Source organism: Grammomys surdaster, unplaced genomic scaffold, assembly GCF_004785775.1.
Source record: "Grammomys surdaster isolate TR1022 unplaced genomic scaffold, NIH_TR_1.0 127, whole genome shotgun sequence".
Classification (NCBI taxonomy): domain Eukaryota; kingdom Metazoa; phylum Chordata; class Mammalia; order Rodentia; family Muridae; genus Grammomys; species Grammomys surdaster.
In genome coordinates this window covers 2,505,644-2,525,803 of record NW_021604585.1, presented here as the reverse complement: position 1 = coordinate 2,525,803, position 20,160 = coordinate 2,505,644, and the positions used below count along the sequence as shown (strand labels likewise).

Below are 20,160 nucleotides of genomic sequence, written 5' to 3'. Positions count from 1 at the left end.
TGTGTGTGTGTGTGTGTGTGTGTGTGTGTGTGTGTGTGTGTGTGTGTCCGTGCGCGCGCCTGTGTGTGTACATGGAGGCCAGAGACTGGCATTGGTATCTTTCTCAGTTCTGTCTCTTCTAGCCCCACCTTCTCAGTACTGGGCTGACAGGCTCATCCCATTATACCTGGCTTGTATGTGGGCACTGGACATCTGAAGTGAGGTCCTTACGATTTCAGAGCAAGCACCTTTCCCACTAAGTTATCTCTCCTTAAGTGCCAGGCAGTGCCTCTACCATAGTCTTCTAAGTGCTAAGGATTGAAAGTGTCAGCCATTATGAAGCTAAGTATTTTGTTTTTCTCGTTTTTCTTTTTAGCGGATAGCAAGACTTTTTGAAAATAAAAAATTTTCAGAAGCTCTAGATGAAAAGAACAAAAATACAGAAAAGAGAAAAGAATTTGAAGAAAGGTATAGGTAAACTTTAAAACTGAATTTTATGTTAACAGATATTCTGCATCTAAAATTTTTGAGTCTGACCCTGATATAATTTTATGCATGATTTTCTATTAATTTTTATGAAAATATTATTTTTAAATGTTATGAATTAATAACCCAAACTACTTGTTGCTTAAGAAGACCAAAGATTCATACAATAAAATTAGGATAACAGCACCACATCTGTTCTAGAACTTATCAGAGTGTAAATCTATCCAGTTTCTGTGGTAGGACCACAGCAGTTAAAAACCAGGTTAAACAATAGAGAAGCAGTGTCACTTGGCTAGTGCCAGTTTGACTGATTCTTCCTTTACCTCAGAGGAAGATGAGACTCTTCCGAGTCTACGTCAGTTGTATTTTCATTTATCCTTGTAGAGATAATACAAGGCATCACTGAGGCATTAAAAACACATTGATTTTATCTATTATGGGAGAGAAAAATACATGGATTACTGTTCCTGGTTCTAATCAGCTTTCTTTTGGTTTCTGAATATGATCTATTTTTATTTGTTTGTCTGTTTGTCTGTTTCAAGACAGAGTTTGTCTAAGTAGCCTTGGCCATCCTGGAATTTGTGTAGTTCAGGCTGGCCTCAGGTTTACAGAGATCTACCTCTGCCTCCCAAGTGCTGGGATTAATAACATGTGCCACCACCACCCTGCTTTTTGTTTGTTCTTAAGTTTTACTCCCCAGACTCTATTACCTTAATCCTATTTTTTTCCAACATTCTCTCTTCCTGAGCTTATTTCCCTGATCCTACTTTCTTGGACCTATTATATGATGCATCCACTCTTACATATTACCTCATGACACTGTCATTAGTTTTATGAAGAAATTGATTGGAAAGTCTGATACACATACTTTTATTTTATGGATACTTGAATATTATAAAAACTTTCTAAATTATATGGACCTTATATAACTACTTAGCCAATTTTTTACTCAGTATATATTATTTACCATTCATGTTTTTGCTTTCCATAGTTTGTTATCCAATTGTGGTCTAAAAACATCACATGGTAAATTCCAAAAATAAACAAACTGAGCACCATTCTGAACTGAACAACATTCATGCTGTTTCTTCCCACATAAAATGTGAATCATTCCTTTGTCCACTGAATCAGTGTTATATACACTCTTGGTTGCTTACTAGTCATCTCAGTTATCATATCAACTATACTGTGATATCATTTTGTCTATGATCAGGGTAACCTTTATTTTTAAAATGGCTTGTACATATAAGAGAAATCATGCTGGACTGAGGAGATGACTCAGCAGTTAAGGGCACTGACTGTTCTTCCAGATGACCCAGGTTCAAATCCCACCACCTACATGGCAGCTTACAACTGTCTGTAACTACAAGATCTAACATTCTCACATGGACATACATGCAGGCAAAACACCAATGCACATAGAGTAAAGGTAAATTCTTTAAAAAGATAAAAGAGTAGCAATATTGGCAATTGTGATATCCCAGAGAGATGCTGTAAAGGGTTTTCTTTAAGAGATCTCAACTCACAGAAAACAACGATATACTTTGGTTAAGATCTGTGGTATCAAATTTATCTGTAAAACTCTGTAGAAGGAAGAAATAAGTATCACTTTTACTGTCACACCTTAATGCAGAAGTTAGGAAAAGTGTGTAATAAGTGCTTATTTATAATGGAAAAGACATTTAGTATGTGTATGCTTCTGTGTATAGGAAAAGATAAAATGTACATAAACTTTTATGTTTATGCATCCATTGAGGGTTGGGGGTCATAGAATATATCTTCTGTTGACAAAGGAAGAATAATGTATTTTTTGACAGTGTTTATACTCATTTAATTTAGAAAAAACTCAGTGAAGTTTTTCTTACAGTAAAAAGGTCAAAAGACACATTTACCTTTTGACTATAATATTCCTTTAATAATTTTGTATTCATGATAGTTGATTTGTTTCTAGATAAATCTTTTAAAATATGAAGTACCCTGAAATCTAGAACACATTATTTGTAGTGAAAGTGTTTAAAATGGTTTTTATCTTTGTTAAGTGGTTATGTTTAAAAGAAGGGTGTAATATACTGAGAAGAGCATTAGGTTTAATCAGGACAGTGCGAGTACTACTTATTACCAAGTAATTTAATAATAGTGATTAAATCTACTAAATGCTCTGTAAACCTACTATCATGATCTGTAAAATTGAAGATGTTTAACAGTATAATATTGCTTCTGGGTTTAAATTTTAGTCTTTACTTAGCTAATAGTGAATGTAAACTCTTCTCTTCAGAATGTTTGAAAAAGATGAACAATTATCGAACAGAAGCTCTCAAACTAGCCAATTGTTACTGCCATGTGAGTCTCGGAAATATGTACGACTAATAAACATGAATTCTTCAGAATCAAGAGTTACAGGTACAGAATCTGCCTATCATTCAGAAACTTCATGTTTCTCTTGACACAGAAGAAATCAATGGTAATTTAATTACCACTTGATGTAAGCAAGGACAAAAATACTGAAGACCTGTAGACATGGGAAAGTACCACTTTAACTTTGAGAACAAACAAGATGTGACTTGTTCACCATTTCTTTTCCGTATTTGAGAAAATCAATTTTGTAATGTTTTTTTAAAAAGTATTCTAGTCTTACAGTACAAATGCCAGATGAGGATGACTAGCTGTGTTAAAGGGCTAGCTATTATGTTTATAGTGCTGGTCATTGAAATGTTTCAATTACATTTTATTCAAGAGTCTGCAGATTAAATTAATCACATTGAGTACTTTGACTACACTATGTTAGATTTTTCTTTGTTGATATTACTATGTCGTTTTTAGTATCAGTTTTAAGAGAGTAGTTTGTCACTTGGCCATCTTGCCATTTCACATTCATGATTATGTAATAACTAGCGTATAGTAGTGAATTAAAATGTTTGAAATTTCTCATTTTTTAAATTAAATACTCTTATAAATTTGATTTTAAGGTATAAATTGTGATCAAATGGTTGGAGAAATGAGGAGTGGAGCTGGATTTACAGCTCATTGGCAGAGTGTGAACTTAGCATATATTAGGCAATGAGTTTGAGATATTGTTTGGTTTTGTCTTCAGAATTAATTTGAAATAATACATTTAATCTAGATAAAAAAGAAGAAAGTTCAGCCAGTCAGTCAACGTTTGTTAGAAGTGACTCGAGACAAAAAGAAAATGATCCACAGGTATGTGTTTCTGTTCTCAGTAGCATAGATAGCTTGCTTAAATGAGATAATACATGTAGGTAAGACACAACAGTGTATGTGCGTGCCTCTCCATTCATGCATGTTAAATTAGCCGCTACTATTACCTCAGAATCTAAAACTTCTAAGAGTTTCAATGTGGATGAGCGGTAGTGGCACATGCCTTTAATCCCAGCTTTTGTAAGGCAGAGGCAGGCAGATCTCTTGAGTTCAACGCTAGCCTGGTCTATATCGTGAGTTCCAGGTCAGCCAGAGCTACAAAGAGAAAATGCCAGCAAGAAAGTGCCAGCAAGTACACTTACCAGCAGCCTTTCCCTTAGCCCTTTAAAAAAGATCTCTGTCTCTGTCTCTGTCGCTAGCTCTACCGGGTCTCTCCCTATATATCTATATCTTTATCTATATCTATAGGTATCTGTATCTATATCTATACACCTATATCTGTTTGTCTATCATCTCTCTATGTATTAGGATGCTATGGGAAAAGAAATTCACATACTTCCACATTTTGGGGCTTATAGAAGAAATAAAAATAGAATTTATAAAATTTAACAAAATACTATAAAACATGTGTGTAGGGGTGATATTTAGAAAATGGTGCCTGGTCTGTCTTGGTCCTGGGCAGCCACCATGTTCCCGCTGCTCCTCAGCTCTGACCAGGCCTCCAGCTAGCTAAATGCATAGGCCTTGGCATCCACAAGACGCCAGTGTCGAGGGATTGCTCTGACAATCCACCATGTTGCATCCACAAAGCTCGGCTGAACCCCAGACAATATCTGCCATCCTCGCAGTACCCAGTAGAAATGAGACTCTTAAAGCTTAATGGCTATCTATAGGATTTATATATTTAGAAATGCTCAATTAACAAGATGCCCACACAACTAGAGTTGTTACCGAATATCTAACCCTTTTATAGAAGTTGCTACCCAGGACAGCTTTCGACCCATCCCTGGTTCTCCATGACTGATAGTCTCCTCCTCCTCCTTCTCTTCCCCTCCTTCTCTCCCAGCTCCACCTCCTCTTCTGCTGCCTAGTCACTGAGCTCCTAATCACTGCAAATACAATGTAGCAGAATAAGTATCCTACTACACATGTGATATATGGACAAGCTGGTTCTCAGAGCAAAATATATATTTAAAAACCAACATTAGAAAGTGAAAAATGTTAATTATCAAATGTTATTAAAAATTGAAGAATAAAATTTGCACAATAGATATAGTAAACACAAAGCAAAAAATTAATGATATTAAGAGGTGGTGTTGATGAATCTGATCAAAAGCTAACGTATTTTAAAAATGAATAAAATGTCAACAATTTAAATAACTTTTCTCTGCTGGAACAGAAGAGACAAAAGATGTTAAACAGAAGATCATTCTAAATGTGGAAGATAATTAGAATATTGAGAGAATACTATGTAAGACTTTTTAAAACTAAGTGTGAAGAAGGATATTTCTGTAAGACAATTTAAATTACAAACAGGCTGACAAATAAAGGAAAAACATAAGTATGTAGTTTCCTCTCTCTAACAGCTTTTGCTATCTTTCTCCTGTAGACTTCTTCCAGCATACATGCCTACACTCAGAGTCTCAGGGTAACTTCATCAAAGCTTTTGGGATTGCATGAAGACTACTCAGGCTTGATGCTACTGACTGCTTTTGGTTATTTTAAAGACAGGGTTTTACTGTTCATCCCTGACTGTCCTAAAACTTGCTTTGTAGATCATGCTGGCCTTGAACTTAGATCGCCTGCTTCTGCTTCCCAAGTGCTGGGATAAAGGCATACAACACCATGCTCTGCTGCTACTGATATTTTTGACTAAATAAATTCTTTGTTGTGGGTAGAGACCCGAAACACCCTACTTCTAAGTTTATGACAACCAAAAATATTTGCATAGATTCTTAGATGTTTTCTGACAGCAAAATTGTCCTCAGATGAGGACCACTGCTTCAATAAAGCTCTTTAAACAGTTTCAAAATACAAAAAAAAATGGAGATTATTTGGAGAATTATCACAGCAAACCTGTTAGATCACAAAGACAAGAATAGGAAAAAATACTTATACAATCAGTTTTAAGAGTGATCATAGCTGTAAAAATCCCAAGTGATTAGCAAAGTAAATTTAATAGAATAACATTAATAGCATAGTAATTATCAACACCTCTGAGACTTTGAAAATTAGAAAAACCTGTTAATATGATTATTACATTTGCCAATTAGTAAAACATTTTAGCATACAGCCCCTTGGGATTGGAGTTACAGACCATATGATCTGTCATGTGGGTATGTGTGCCACCAGGTACATCCTGGTAATTAAACCCAGGTTATTCTTAACTGATGAAAAATTTCCAAGTTCTATATATGTGTTTAATATTTGCCATGAGTAGTGTGTGCCTTTACACATGCAGAGATCAAAGGTTGGCCTTCAGGAATCAGTTCTGCCTTCCACCCTGTGGGTGAGTTCCAGGGATCAAACTCAAGCCATCAGGCTTGGCAACCAGTGACTTTATCTGCTGAGCCTTCTCTGTGACCCCTCAAGAAAAAGTTTTAAAGAACCAAGGACTGTCAGCTATTGAAAACTCATTCACTTTTTTCTCAAAAAGTAAAATATATTTCTTTGAGGCATTCTTCTACATAATTCTACTACAAAATTTGTTACTTGAAAGTGTAAGTTTAATGATTTTTATCATACAGGTTGCATAGCTATCATAACTGTCAGATTCCAGAATATTTGTATCACCTCATTTATTTTTAAAAATAACATAAAAATCAGATCATTGCTAAAGAAAGCATTAATACTTATTTGATTAGTGAATATGGATAAGTTCAAAATTTTAAAGTTTACCTTAAATGAAAATTACTACCACAGATAACTATCATACTTATCTAAAACATCAAATCATTTAAGAATCCCAAACCTTTATACTTCTCAGATTAATTGCCCTTATGTTTCCTTTGTAGATGTTACAGTTAATGTATGTAGTTGTAGATAGCGGTAATGTGGGTGATTATGGGGATGAAATGCTAATACAATTAGAGATCCCAGTGTAGCTATGATACACGATTATTATTTTATATAGTCAATCTAATGTTTAACTTTTTTCCAGATATTTTATGACTCTGGTATGGATAGTAATTCAAAATCTTCACATGTTCCAGCTGTTAAAAGTTCACAAGGTTTTACACAATTCAGGTAATTTTTAAAATATAAAAACTGCCGAAAGTGTTGGGATATGACTCAGTCCTAGTGTATTTGTCTGCTTTCAGTTTCTAGCACTACTTCCCCCAAAGAACAGAAACGTTTGCATCTCTGAGGTATTTTGTAAGTATTGACTGTCAAGTAACAAAAATTATATTTGTTGCGTTTTAGATTGAATCAGCCAAATTACAATCAATGGATTGAAAAAGAGCATATAGGTATTTGCTGTTTATATTTTTCTAAATAATAAATTATATAAGTTTTTATATTAAGTAAATTACTTGGATGTTTTTAACTCTCACTAATGGAAGTATATATGTGGTTTATTAATACGTTTTTATCAGAAAATAAATACATTTCCTTACAGAAAATTTGGGAAACAAAGAAAAAATATAAAGGAAACAAAATATAACTAACCAGACATAACTGAAATAATGCAGTCTGTGTGTAGTCTCTTAGTTTTTTAATACATGTGTACATTTTGTTCTCTATCCCCCATTTGAATTATACTATATATAATTCAATCCCATTTCCCAATTTGACTGCATACTGTCATTACAAATAAAAAAGCATGAGGCTTTCTTCATATCATTAACTTTATTTGCAATGACTATATAGTATTCATTGAATGAATATAGTAGATTTCAGCTATTTTCTTACATTTAATACCTTTTGTTTCCATTTTTGAAACTATACGTAATGCTTTTATATTTTCTTATGTTAAATTTTGCTGCCTTGAATATTTTCTTTAACTGAACATCATAGAAAAGTCATTGGAGATATGTATGAGTTTATTTTCACAAGATCAACAAAATGTTGAAACTGTGGGAAACAATGGGATATACTTATATTTTAAAACTATTTGTGGATATGCATAAGCACACACACATGTATATCATAGACATATATATCATTGACCTATTAATGAGTCACATTATACCCTGTATAAAAGTCATATGCTATATAAAAGTCATCACCCTTTGACTTTTTGAAGTTTTACAGTGAACCATTTGGAAATCATACAGTTTTGTAAATTGGGGCTGGAAAGATGTCTCAGTGGTTAAGAGTACATCAGCTCTTCCAGAGGACTCAAGTTCAATTTTCAGTACCCACAATGACAACTTTAAAACCATTTGTAATTCAACTGCCAGGGGACCTGTTACTCTCTTCTGTCTTTCTCAGGCTGGCACATATGGCATACATTCACATAGATACATATACATAAATAAAAATATATCTCTAAACTATTTATAGATATACACATTTTCAGAATAGTTATAGTCTATCAGCCTATTTTTCTCACTTCTCATATATGGATCAACTGAGACATGTATATACTGTACATCTGAATACTCTCTTTGCTTTCTTCTAAGAGAAAAAATGCCTTTCCAGTGCACGCGATCTACTCCAGCTGTTTATAATCCTCTTCATAAGCTAAGCTGGTTGTAGTAAACAAGGAGGAATAGCTAATCACCTAGAACAAGGCTCCCGTGTCCTAGAGATGCTGGGAAATACATATAGCTAGCAAAGCCCTACTTGTGCTGAGTGTGTGTAATGAGGTTTCATGCTCAAGAAGACATGTAATTATTTTAGAAAAAAAACCAAAGACTTCCAACAATCTCTAAACCTATATGTTGAGGAAATTAGTATGTGATAAAAAAATAATAGGTGTGATTTAATGCAAGAGGCAAAGTGCACAAAGCTTTCAGGAAATAGATGTGTAACTTCAAGAGAGGCTTTTTTGATTTTTAAAGATTTATTTTAATTACCTTATGATTTATTTTTAATTATGTATATGTGTTTGTGTGTCAGAGTGTAATATGTGAACAAGAGTACAGGTGCTAATAGAGGCCAGAAGAAGGTGTTGGATCACCTGGAGCTAGAGTTAAAGGCAGTTGTGAGCTGCCTCGGATGTGTGCTGGAATCCAAATTCATGTCCTCTGCAAGAGTAATAGCTGCAGATGTAGCAGAAGATGGCCTTATCTGGCATCAATGAGAGGGGAGGCCCTTGGTCCTGTGAAGGCTTGATGCCCCAGTGTAGGGGAATGCTGGGGTGATGAAGCGGGAGTTGGGGGCACCCTCATAGAAGCAGGGAGGAGAGAGGGATAAGATGGGGGCTTGTGGATGGGAAACCAGGAAGGGAGATAACACTTGAAATGTAAATAAATAAAATAACCAATAAAAATTTATAAAAAGAGTAATAGTCACTCTTTAACCTGTTGAGTCCTCTCTCTAGCTCCCAAGGTAAAGAATTTTTAAAAAACCAATTAATAAAAATTGATGATTGGCTATATTAAAATAAAGAAATGTTGATTATCTGGAGATACAGTAAAAAGAAGACTGTAGAGATAGCTCAGAAGTTAAAAGCACTTATTCTTGCAGAGGATCTGGATTTGGTTCCCAACACTACATGGCCACTAATAACCACGTTTAACTCCAGTTTCAGAGGATCTAACACCCCTTCCTGGACTCTGTGTGCACTGCACATATTAAGTGGACAGACATACATGCAGGCAAACACATGTAAAATAAATATATAAAAAGGATACAATAAAAAGAAGAAGAAAATAAGTCACAAAGCTGAAGAATTTATTTGTATGTATGCATAAAATTGCCCAAAGAGTAGTTCAAAACAACGTAAAGAACCTTTACAAATCAAGTACATAAAAGCAGACGACTCACTTAGAATATTTCAGAATAGAGATGTGGCGGGTGGTCTAGTAGGTAAAGCACTTGGTATGCAAGTGTGAAGACCTTTGTTCAGATCCCAAAACTCACATAAAGCCTGGAACAGTTGTGTTTGTCTGTAATTTTCGAGTTACCATAATGAAATGGCCAGTGGTGACAGGACAGTCCCTGGAAATTCGCAGTCCAGCTAGCCTGGCATAGGTAGCCACAAACAAGATGAAAGGCAGTGATTGACAGTCAGCACTGTCCTCTGACTTCCACATGTGTTCACACACACACATGAATATGCACACATACATACAGGGAAAGATTAATAATTTAGAACTTAAAAAATAAAAATATGTGACCTGACATTTCAAAAGAAACTTTTCTGGCAGATAAACATGAAATGATGCTTAGCAAATTATAAAAGTGTAAAGCTACAGTAAGATACTGTTATACATCTACCAGATTAGCAAATCTAAAAAGTCTACCAGTATTAATATTTATGAGAATGTTGACCAGTAGTGGCTCTCATAAACTAGTGGTATAAACTGAGATTTCATTATTTTTACAATGGCTAGTTATCTCAGCCAAAATTGGTACAGCCATTTTAGAAAAGTTTGATACCTGATATTGGGAGATACATATACTCTATGTCTCAATATTCCACCTTAGATATATACCTAGAGAAATGCAAATAAATATGGAATATTACATTGTTTCCAATGCCCATCTGTTGTTGAATGCTGGATATATGGAATATTTATACTGCTAATGAGAAAACTGTCCATATGTGGTGATATGGAGGAATCACATAAACATGCTAAACAGAAAGGGAGACATAAAATGTATGTATAATTTTAGCATAGCTTAAAGCAGAAAAGAAAGATATTTAGGTAATAAAACATACTAGGGAATTGTCACTGAAGTCAGGATAGGGCTTACCTTTGAAAAAGAGGATATGGAAAACAGGACCTTTTGGACTGTTCAGGACGTTTCTTCACCTAGGTGATGGTTACATGAATGTCCTTTGGTTAAGCTGGTAACTCTTATGTTTTGTGCTCTTACATGTATATATTGGGTACAACCATATGAACTTGCCCTTTTTTAAAGATATTTACAAAATGTTTTATACAGTTGAAGCAAATTATTTAATTTCATGAGATCATACAAATGAAACTAATGAATTTGTTAAATCCCGTATAACAAATAGATCCTGAATGTGGAGGTAAAGAGACAGTAAGACAACCAAAAGAATCAAAATGTAGTACACAGGTAAGTCATATGTTTAGTCTCTAAGTGGAGCATCCTAAGAAAATAATCAGTGTTCATTTAAATTTTAGATTTATTACAATGAATATTACTTATGTAAGATGTTATTAGCTTGAAACTCAGGTTAGAGGAAGTTAGAAATATTTTTTTCAGATTAAAAAAATCTAAAAAGTTTATATGAACAAGTGTCAACAGATGTCACTCATAAGTGATGATACATATTAAGATCAAAATCAACTCATGATTGAAGAAAATAAATCTGTTTGGCAAGATTTATTGATTTGCTATGGCAATTCAAGACCAGTGGCTATGAAAGTATCTTGATAATCGTTTTGTGGAGTGGAAAGCTTTAATGATGACAGATGCAAACTAAGCTACCAAGGGTTAAAATGAGAAGTGACTAAGTAGTAGTGTACGGTAAAGGAAATACAGGTAATGAGCACATGATAATTTTTTTACACGGACCCAAATTGTTTCTGTAGTAGGATTTGGTATAATCATACATGATAAAGATAAATCAATCTCTGTCTCTCTTTCTTTCTCTCTCTCTCTCTCTCTCTCTCTCTCTCTCTCTCTCTCTGTCTCTCTCTGTCTCTGTGTGTGTGTGTGTGTGTGTAGTGAGTGTGTATGTGTGGTGTGTACATTGAGTGTGTGTGCAGAAATTAGATAAAGGAAAAGTTAGTATTCAGGCTCTCAATCTTTAGAAATAAACTAGTATAAAATTATAATGGCAAAAAACTTTAAAGACAAAGTAGGTAATTGTCTGTTATTATTCACTTAAACACAAAACCTGAAATAACTTACGAAAAAAGATTTATTACAGTTCATAGTCTAAGAGTTCTTAGTTGGTCCTATTGCTTTGGGCAAGTATTAGCACACATCATAAAAGAAGTTCATAATGGAATCAAACACCTCTGTAGGCTTAGATTTTCCAAAGCTTACTTTATTTGGGGTTCTTAAAGGCTCTAACATCTCTTCTAGCCCACTGACCAAATATAGGGAAGAAAAATGGTTAATAGGACAAGGAGTACTATTTAGAAGTACTTACCTGGGGAGGCTCCACCATTCATTATTAGGATACCAGCAGTCCAGTAGTAGACACCAAACACGAATCAGTAGTGTTGGCACAATCCAGCAGAAACAGTGGCTCTGCCTTATTGACAGAAGTCAGCACTAATGACAAGAAACAGCTGGAATACCCTGAGAAGTTCTTCGGTGCATTTCTCTCTATGAAGTCATGACAAGCAAAGACCAGCAAAGACCAGCAAAGCATTACAAGGCATGACAATGCAAGAACATCCTCTCACACCCATTGGCTTCCATTTATACTTTCTCCAAACATCAGGAGCCCTCTCAAGAGTCTGCCTCAGTAAAACATCTTTTCATGTGTCTGCTTCAGCAAAATAGCCTCTCATAAAACAGTTTCCAGAAAAACATCACATGACACAACTGCGTTTCCAAAGAAACCAGAAATTTCTACTTCATAGCTCAACTATAGTCTGGAATTTTTTTTTTTTAAAAGAAGAGATCCTACAGTCACCTTCAGAACATGCTACCTACCATGATTTAAAGGACTCTCATACCCTATCTCCTAAAATTTTACTACCTCCTAGTAATGACAAGCTGGGGAGAAAGCCTGTAACATATTATCCAGATTATAGCATAAAGCAATAAACAAAATTGCTTATTTTCCTTTTCAAGAAGTTAGCCGAGTATACTGTGAAATTTAAAAAAACCACTCCTCAATATTTTCCTTCAATTTCAGCATTTTTGATTATCATTTAATTTTTTCATATAGTGTTAAGCAAAATGGAGCTGGGAGTAAGAGAAGAATTCAATTACAAAATAACTACTTTTCTATTTCTTTGAGTATATATATATATATATATATATATATATATATATATATGATATATATCTCACTTCACCAGTTCTAATTTTACTTACCTGTGAAGTGATAACAGAATAATGTGGTGCGTTCTACCCTTATGCAGTATATGTGTGTGCTTTTAAGTAACAGTCATTGTTAAAATTTTTCTGTGACTTTCCATTTACAGGCCCTATACATAGAACACTTTGGAAAGTCAGTAGAAAATAATAGTGTTGAAGAGGAAAGAGCTGAAGATTTTCCACAAACTCCTGAAACTCCTTCATTTCTAAGAACTCCTGAAGCTCTGAAGACGCCTGAATCTGTGGAGAAAATGCAGTTCCTTAAAAGCCCCTTCTTTGAAATGTATGATTTCTATTAATAATTCTAATTTATTTATTTATATATTGAGTTATTAAGTAATTTATAGTAATAATTACTAAAGACTCTACTCCCTGTTGTTTGTTTGTTTGTTTGTTTGTTTGTCTTTTTGATGGTTGGGATTTGTTGTTAAAGTGAAGATGATAAAAAGCCTGAGTATACAGTGTGACAATATGGAGGCTTAAGATTTTACAAAGGATAAAAGATGTGGAAAAATTAAATTCAAGCTCAAAGCTACTGTCAGATGTCGTAGTTATAGACTACTGATGGAGGACTGCTTCAGCAGTCAGCCTCCATATGTGTAGTGTCTGAAGCAAGCGTTCCCAGTTTCTTAAAACTAAATGTCTCCGATATAAATGTACAACATTGAAAACACTGGTTTAGGGTTTGTAGCCAAAAAAGTAGTGCTGCATTTAATCTTTGGGTTCCATTCAGTCTGTTCCTTAACACCAAGCCCTAAGTTATTCTAAGACATAAATCAGATTTTGCTTCATCACGTATCTCTCACCTGTGTTCTACTCCTGTATTTTAAATGACTAGTAAAATTTTATGTTTGAATGTCATGCATTTGACTCAAGAAAACAGTATTCAAAATAGAATATATCATCAAATCCAAATTGAATAAATGTTGATCATTCTCTGGATGATAACATGATCTATAAGTTCGTTTGTGATTATTGGGATAACTGTGGCAGTATTGTCAGGATGACATATTAATTAATATATAGCTATACATGTTTGTCTATGGGTTGGTGGGGCTAGGAAATGAATCTAAGGTGTCACTCATGGTCCATGCACACTCTTGCCTAAGCTACAGTCCATCCATAGAAAACAAAAGCAAAAAGCCACTTTATAGAGCCCTGTGTACAAGCGGCTGTTGGGCACTTTATGCTATGATCTTTTTACATTAATATCGATTTTATGAATCATTGCTATACTGTACTTTTTATCTTATAGATGACAAGACAGGATCATGGGTAATACAAATAGTCAGTGTTAAAGTTGAACTGTTTGGTTGGTTGGTTGTTTGTTTTATTTTATTTTTTTCCAAGGCAGAGTTTCTTTGTGTAGCCCTGGTTGTCTTGAAACTCACTCTGCTGACCTTGAACTCAGAGATGCACCTGCCTCTGCCTCCCAAGTGCTGGGATCAAAGGTGTTTACCACCACTTCATGGCCTAAAGTTGAGATTTTAAAAACTACTCTGGCTCTATATTATATACGATTTTGTCTTCTTATTCCAGATCATTTATAGTTTGTCTTTTCTTAATACTCTGTAATGTTTGACTTCTCATTAAAACATGTCTTATGAGTAGTTTTCACAGTCTTGAAGTCAGTGTCAGAGTTGAGAGCTGGGATTCTCAGTGTGAATTGCCACATCTGAATTTCAGTGTCACTTACTATTCTTTTAATCAAATCTCTTAACATTACTAAACTTCAAAAGTATTTGTTGTAAATTAAAATGATATTAACAGTGCTTTGTTTTAATGGATTATGAAGAGTAATAAATTACACTTCTCTCAGTACCTAGAATAGTGCCTGACAATATATTCTTAGTAAGTATTCACAATTATTATTCCCAAAGTTGTTTTTGTATTCTTTAGCCAGATGTCCTTTCTTCATAAATTTGTCACCTTAAAACCTACCTTTGCAAATTCCTACTTGTACACCATTGCTTTTGGTACTTCCCAGTCTGTATTGTTTAGTAATAAATTTATAACATTTTGATGATTTTTAAATCTTTCTGTAACAGAACTAAAAATGCAGCACCTGAAGGACAGAAACAAAAGGATTCTCCTGGATTTTCATTTCTTATGAGTTATACCTCTAGATCACCTGGACTAAATTTATTTGATTCTTCTGTATCTGATTCAGAAATCTCATCAGATCAGGTAAGGCAAGAACCAAATTTTTATTTCTAAAAATTGTACGTTGGAGTTTTAGGCAATTTTAGTTTTTTAGTACTAGATTTTCTTGGGACAGACTATTTACAGGGGCAACTTTGAAAAAAAAAACAAACTATGGATGTAACTCAGTGGTACAGTGCTTGACTAGTGTCCTTGAGGTGTGGTTCCTACCTCCAACGTGGAAAAAAAAGTTCTGAGTATTGATAATATAGCAAAGTTCCCTGTGACCTTTTCAGTTTTAACTTCAGATGACCAAGATTCATGTTTTTTATTAAAAGAAAAGAAAACCTTGAGACCAGAGAGATGATTCAGCAGCTAGGATTACTTGCTGCCTTTCAGAGGCCCTGAGTTCAGTTTCTAGCACTAGGTCAGGTGATTCTTCAGGGTATCCAACAGCATTCTAGCCTCCAGCCTCCAAGAGCATCTACACACACACACACACACACACACACACACAAATACAGATAAATACAAATCTCAAGAGAAAATCTCGGCTGGGATATGGCTCATACAGTGATAGAGGACTTGCCTACCATTCATGAGGTCCTGAGCTTGATTTCCAGCACCCAAATCAAATCAAATTGAAGTTTAAAAAAATCCAAGACCAAAACCCTTAAGATAGGGATGACCGAAATTATGGTTAAAGATAGATTAAAATGAATTTGGTTATATAAATGGGTTACACATTTTCAATATAAAAATAGAGTAAAAATTCTTACTTAATTCATAATGTTATCAAGTTATATTAGTATTTTCAGCTATATGTATGAACATGGTAATACTTTTGTTAGTTAATTTTAAAAATTCTGAGGAATTTCCACTGATGTTTCTACTTTTCAGTGATGCAAATCATTATAAATTGTTTACTTCTTAGTTAAGCAATTAAGCCCAGTATTAAGTTATATGTTAGTGGGATTGTGCAATAAAGTATAGTATTTAAAACTAGAAACAGAATCTTATTCAATACTCAGGAATGTAGAGAGTATGTAAATTTGTGAAAATAATTCAATTCCTTCTCTGCAAAATAGAAATAATGACAGTGGCTGCCATAGAGTTTATAAATATTAAATAAGTTGATATACATAAAGCATTTCAGAAGTGTCACTTACTAATGCTATGTAGTACAATATAAATATTTTATTATTGTTCATTTAAATACTTATACCTACGAATTTTATGTGGCTTAAGTTTTTGTTATATTGCATTGAAAAAATTATGAATTTATTGATAGAAGATATGGTATACATTTTATAGTATTTAATATGTTTAGCTTTTGTTATTTATACATTTATTTTATAAGCAAGTAATTTCTAAATGGAATGTGCTAGAATTGAAAAATAGACCAAAAGAACTCAATCCTCTTTTACAATAGTAACATGAACTTAAATATGTATAGCTATGGTAGGAAGCACATACATTTTGAATAAGGAAAACTATAAAGCCACTGAAAATTATTAGAAACATAAATACATGAAGTATTTCGTAGGAAGAAAATATTATGAAGGTAGATTTATTTTCAATGCAATTCGTAAATGTAAATCTAATTTTAATCTCATTGAAATCCTAGCAAATTTGACATGCAGTGGTGGCAGAAGCTTTTAATCCCATCACATCGGAGGCAGGAGCAGGCTGATCTTTGAGTTCAAGGCCAGCCTGGTCTACAGTGTGAGTTCCAGGACAGCCAGGGCTACACAGAGAAATCGATCTCAAAAACAAACACAAATCCTGAAAGATTGTTTATTTTTAATTCTTGTTTCATTCTGTTTTGTTACAGTGAGTTGGGGAAGGAGACTACCCTATTAATAAATTTCCTAGGACAAAAATGATTATTCAAGAGAATGCTTAAAAGTAATAGAATGAAATCCTAAACAAATATTTAACCAGAAGAAGATAATAAAGAAGAAATTGAATAAGAAAGCATAAAAGAAAAACATAAATACAAACAGCATAAATTGTGAATTTCTTAAAAAGTTAATTAATGTTAATGAGTTAAATACAACATTAAAAGGCAGATATTGTCCAATTGGGTAAGAAAGAAAGATCCAACTATAAGCTAACACATATTTCATTGTAAAGCTGATGATAGGTTGAAAGTTAAAAAAGTGTAAAATTATATTTCATGAAAATTCTAAGAAGGCCACAGTGTCTATATTATCACTTGGGGGTACCCTTTAGGATAAAGATGTTGTTAGAAATAAGAGATAATGTATAAAAATTTAAAAAAGCTCAACTCATAGGGAAGATATGACACAAATATGGTTTCTGTCTAGCAACAGCTTTACAACGTGTAACATAGCGCTATGTATTGAGCTTAGTGTTGGAATGTTTGCCTAGTGTTCACAGTGCCTTGGGTTCAATTCCAAGTAATAAAAGTAATGAGTTAGTTAATTAAATCTGCAGGAGGATAAGTAGAGACTCAGCTACAGAGGTTTTATACTCCCTTTTCTCAACAGTTGGTAAAATTAAACAACATAAGAAACGTGCCCTGTAAGATCCAAATGATACAATCAATCTCTTTGGTCAAATTGATCATATCCAACAACTGCAAGGTTTCAAGTGCTAATGGTATAATTACAAGATAGGCCATGTCTTTTTTTTGGGGGGGTGGGGGAGGGAACAGGGTTTATCTGTGTAACTCTGGCTATCCTGGAACTTGTTGTGTAGAACAGGCTGGCCTTGAACTCAGAAATCTACCTGCCTCTGCTTCCCAAGTGCTGGGATTAAAGGCATGCACCACCATCACACAACTCATTAATGAATCTTAATAAATACAGAAGTATTAGAATCAGAATGTGTTCTCTGAAAACAATACAATTCAATCAAAAGTTAATAAAATAACTAAGAAAATCCTAAACATTTAGGCTGTGAGTCAAGGGAATAGTCATGAGAGAAATCAGAAAAGATTTTGAAATTACTTTTTATGAAAATTCAGCTTATCAAAATTGAAGAATGATAACACAGCCAGAGCAAAGATAGTAGTTAGATATTTAGTTAATAAGATAATTAATAGAAAAGAATTCTCTAAAATTAATAACCTTCTTTATGAAAAAAATAACAAAGCAAATCCAAAGTGAATGAAGAAATAATAAAGACTAGAAATCAATGAACTGGGCCAGGCAGTGGTGTCTTTAATCCCAGCACTTGGGAGGCAGAGGCAGGCAGATTTCTGAGTTCAGGCTAGCCTGGTCTACAGAGTGAGTTCAGGGCTACACAGAGAAACCCTGTCTCAAAAAAAAAAAAAGAAGAAGAAGAAGAGGAGGAAGAGGAGGAGGAGGAAGAAAGACAGAAAGAAAGAAAGAAAGAAAGAAAGAAAGAAAGAAAGAAAGAAAGAAAGAAAGAAAGAACTGAAAAAACAACAAAGAAAATGAACAAAGGCAAAGTTGATTCTTTGAAAATAATTGACAAAACTGACCAACTCCTAGCTAGATGACCTAACTATTAGAAATTAAGAGGACATAATTGTAAATTCTAAGTGTTATCAAGTAGATTGGTGAAAGATACTCATTCTGCACATTAAAACAGTGTATAGAGTGGATGAAATGGATTGAGAGAACCACCCCACAAGCTGTCCTCTGATCTCCACATGCACACCATAGCACATTTGTACCTGCACATACACTCACATTAATAACTAATTCCATAAAACTGTATGAATTAAAGTGTAATCAAGATGGTATGAGAAAGTTGAAAGGATTGGTCAAATAATCAGTGGCATAGGCTAGAAAGTCTTGAAATAAAAGAATTCAGAATGTAATAAATTTGGGACTATTAATTGTAAGAATAAATTAGGAACTTATACATTATACCAAAACTTAGCAGATAAATTAAAAGATATTAACTGTAAAATGTTCAGAAGAAATGTAAATGGATGATTCTCTAAGTGCAAATATATGTTGCTGTAATCAAGTTAATAGGATTTATTTATTTATCTATTTATTTATTTATTGCAGTGCTGAAAATTCAACTCTAGGCCTCAAGAGTACTATAGACAAGTACTCTACCACTGAGTCACACCTTCCAGATCAATTCTTGGTTTAATATAAGTAAATGACAAATTTATTCATCTAATGTTAGAGATTGAACCAAGAACCTCATGTATGCTAAACAAGGATTCTACCACTGAGTTACATCCTGGCCCAAAGAGAGACTTTTTTAAATTCTTGTAATATGCTACGTAGAAAGTTACTGTTATGTCTACCCTAATATTACATGCCAAAAGTGCAGGTTCTTGTGTCAAATATAATGCTATATAAACTGTTCTTTTGATTTCACAAGTAATAGTTAATGGAAATTATTTTCCAGTTTAATGAACATTACTCTGCAGTAAATCTAAATCCTCCTTCATCACAACAAGGAATTGGTGAGTGTTTTGAAGTTTTGTACATGTAAAACATGTTAACTTTCCTCCATGGTAGGAAAGTTTGTTTGAAAGAAAGGTAGGTTAATTTATTTCTAATTGATATTTTTGAGGCACTCAGTTTATTTATTTAAGAACATTTGCTTGTAGACCCTGTTAACTCAGTAGACAGTACTGCAGTCTCGTCACACCGAATAAGTAGTAACTGCACTCTCTGTTCTCCTTTCTTTTCCTCCTGCCCTCTTTCTTCTTCATTCTTTCAGATCTTAACAGTCTTTCACAACTCTGCCAACACTTGTTTTCTTCAATATTACTGACTTCTCAATTATCAAATGTCATAGCTATCTTATATTTGTTATCATATTTTAGTCCTTTTTAATAATTTAATATTAATTATTCCCATTCTTTTGGAAATTGCTTTATCTTGGTGTATACTTTTTATTGGATAGCCTTCTTTTATTCTTTGTTAATTCAGTCAGTATTTGTATATGTGTATGTATTTCATTTGTTGCCAGGTACTGCTTTTATCTTTGGTAACAGAAAAGTGGCAAGAATTCAGAATCCTTATAGGGCTTGTATTCTGTTGGGAGAGACAGAAGATAGACAAGTAAATATATATGATATTAATTATGTATATGACATTAATATAGTAAATAGTTTATGGACTTGAAGAGGTAGTAAGATTCATATAATTTTAATATATTTACTTTGTAGAAGGATGTGAAGTAAAAGGTAACAGTGTATATAGTCTTGTGTCTCATTGAGAACCTGTCAGTTACCCAAATAAGATTTTTTTTTTCTAAATGAAGTAGGAAGCCACTGGAGAGTTTTGAGCA

General features: G+C 33.7%; 1 protein-coding gene across 1 annotated transcript in view; it reads left to right on the top strand.

The window, feature by feature from the left end:
- CUNH14orf39 (chromosome unknown C14orf39 homolog) overlaps positions 1-20,160 on the top strand; it is a 31,387-nt gene that overhangs the window by 8,428 nt on the left and 2,799 nt on the right. Inside the window, exons 8-16 of the mRNA XM_028752182.1 lie at positions 356-447; positions 2,741-2,865; positions 3,587-3,663; positions 6,782-6,867; positions 7,045-7,091; positions 10,757-10,818; positions 12,873-13,048; positions 14,808-14,952; positions 19,270-19,327. Of these exons, the coding sequence (XP_028608015.1) occupies positions 356-447; positions 2,741-2,865; positions 3,587-3,663; positions 6,782-6,867; positions 7,045-7,091; positions 10,757-10,818; positions 12,873-13,048; positions 14,808-14,952; positions 19,270-19,327 (868 nt within the window). The remainder of the gene's footprint in view (positions 1-355; positions 448-2,740; positions 2,866-3,586; positions 3,664-6,781; positions 6,868-7,044; positions 7,092-10,756; positions 10,819-12,872; positions 13,049-14,807; positions 14,953-19,269; positions 19,328-20,160) is intronic.